The sequence below is a fragment of the Penaeus monodon genome, chromosome 15, assembly GCF_015228065.2.
Source record: "Penaeus monodon isolate SGIC_2016 chromosome 15, NSTDA_Pmon_1, whole genome shotgun sequence".
NCBI lineage: Eukaryota > Metazoa > Arthropoda > Malacostraca > Decapoda > Penaeidae > Penaeus > Penaeus monodon.
Genome location: NC_051400.1, coordinates 19,186,237 through 19,187,814, shown reverse-complemented (window position 1 = coordinate 19,187,814; position 1,578 = coordinate 19,186,237). Strand labels below are relative to the sequence as shown.

At 35.7% G+C, this 1,578-nt stretch overlaps 1 protein-coding gene across 1 annotated transcript in view; it reads right to left on the bottom strand.

Annotated features, from left to right (window-relative positions):
• Window positions 1-1,448: 1,448 nt before the first annotated feature.
• Window positions 1,449-1,578, bottom strand: part of LOC119581802 (protein alan shepard-like) — a gene marked incomplete at its 3' end in the record, with an annotated part of 29,344 nt that continues 29,214 nt past the window's right edge. The window contains 1 exon segment of the mRNA XM_037929932.1: window positions 1,449-1,578. Coding sequence (XP_037785860.1) covers window positions 1,449-1,578 — 130 coding nt within the window.

Sequence of the window (1,578 nt, the reverse complement as noted above, 5' to 3'; positions counted from 1 at the left end):
GTTTTTGAACATACTAAAAAGTGATATTCACATGCAGAGTGCACTGAGAACACAAATATTTAATGTCACAAGTCTTTTTTAACCTATTTCTGGCCTTCCATATTTGTCATTATCCATTTAAAAAGTATTGAGATACACGTGTCTCTAACCTGAAACAGGTTTAAATATGATTGCAAGTCCTGCAGATTACTTATGTGGCAAGTTATTAACAACTGCAACTGTGGTCACTGGTAAGTAACTGAAGTATAGCTCCACTAATACCTGTCCAAAACAACCAGCTCTTCTAAAATGTCGACATATGCAATTTTTTAGGAGCATTAATTTCAAGACTGATTCTAGTAACTAGTACATAGAGAAGTATTTTGTATAATTTTGTTGATATCTATTTCATATGAATTTCATATATATCTTCAAATCTGGTGTGATATATATCACATTCAGGTAATACATATCCACTTTTTCCCCTAACGTACTTTATGTTTATGTAATCTCTAGTTAATTCCTGGCTGTTACTGTAGCTTCTCTTCTGAAAACCTGAAGAAATGTTATACTAAATCGATATGTTTCACATTTCTGGGCACAGAAATAATAAGTGAGAACAGACGTATGACTTGGCCATTGAAATATGCAAATTACCTAAGGTGTTGACATAAATAAGAAAAGTCATATATGATGGATTGATAATTCTGTCGTGGCAAAAGTTTCAACAACCCACAAATTTACATGGTTGATGAAACAGTGCAAAATTCTTGGCCCTTGCATAAAAAGCATGGAGACAATATGACTCAGTTGAAATGCAAGGGCCAAATCTCTGACAACCACAGTATTTTGTACAGAAAATGGAATACCCCCAACAAGCCAAGGGAACCTTCTGTCATGCGAACTATGACAGACTAAATATGTAATAGTACACATCCATTATGATGCAGTAAAACACTGCCATGCAAAACCACCAAGAAAAAAGTACGAAGATGTGCAGGAGGTGGATGTAAGATAGTTTATGCAGTTAATGTAGTAATTGTAGCATGGGACTGCATCTCTTGCAGTCTCCCTTTACACTGCGAGTATTCGTTTTACTGCTTTCATTTGTAGCTCAGAGTGATACAAAACTACAATAAGAGACATATAACTTCTGTATACATATGAATAAACATATCTGTAAGCATATTACGTTCTTCCCTGATTTCTGAAAATGGCACTGAATTTGCAAAGCATGACACATATGTCACATATAATTTTGTACAAAGTATAATACTTACTGTGTACAAACTATATGGGTTTATAGTTTTTCCCAACTTCAACATAAATCTACATACACACCAAAATTAAAACTTTCAAGAAAAAAGTAACTGGAACAGAAATGGGTTATGAATTCCCTAAATAAAAATAAGAATAAGAAGAAAATGTCTAACTTATAACACAATGATAAAAAAAGCTCAAGAACCTACCTGGTGATGGTATGATGGCGGGGGCGGTTGGTAGGGAGCTGGGGGTTGCGATACAGCCGGGGGTTGGCCTGGGTGAGGACCAGGATAACGAACACTTGCATACTGAGACCCAGTTGTCCCACCCCCTCCA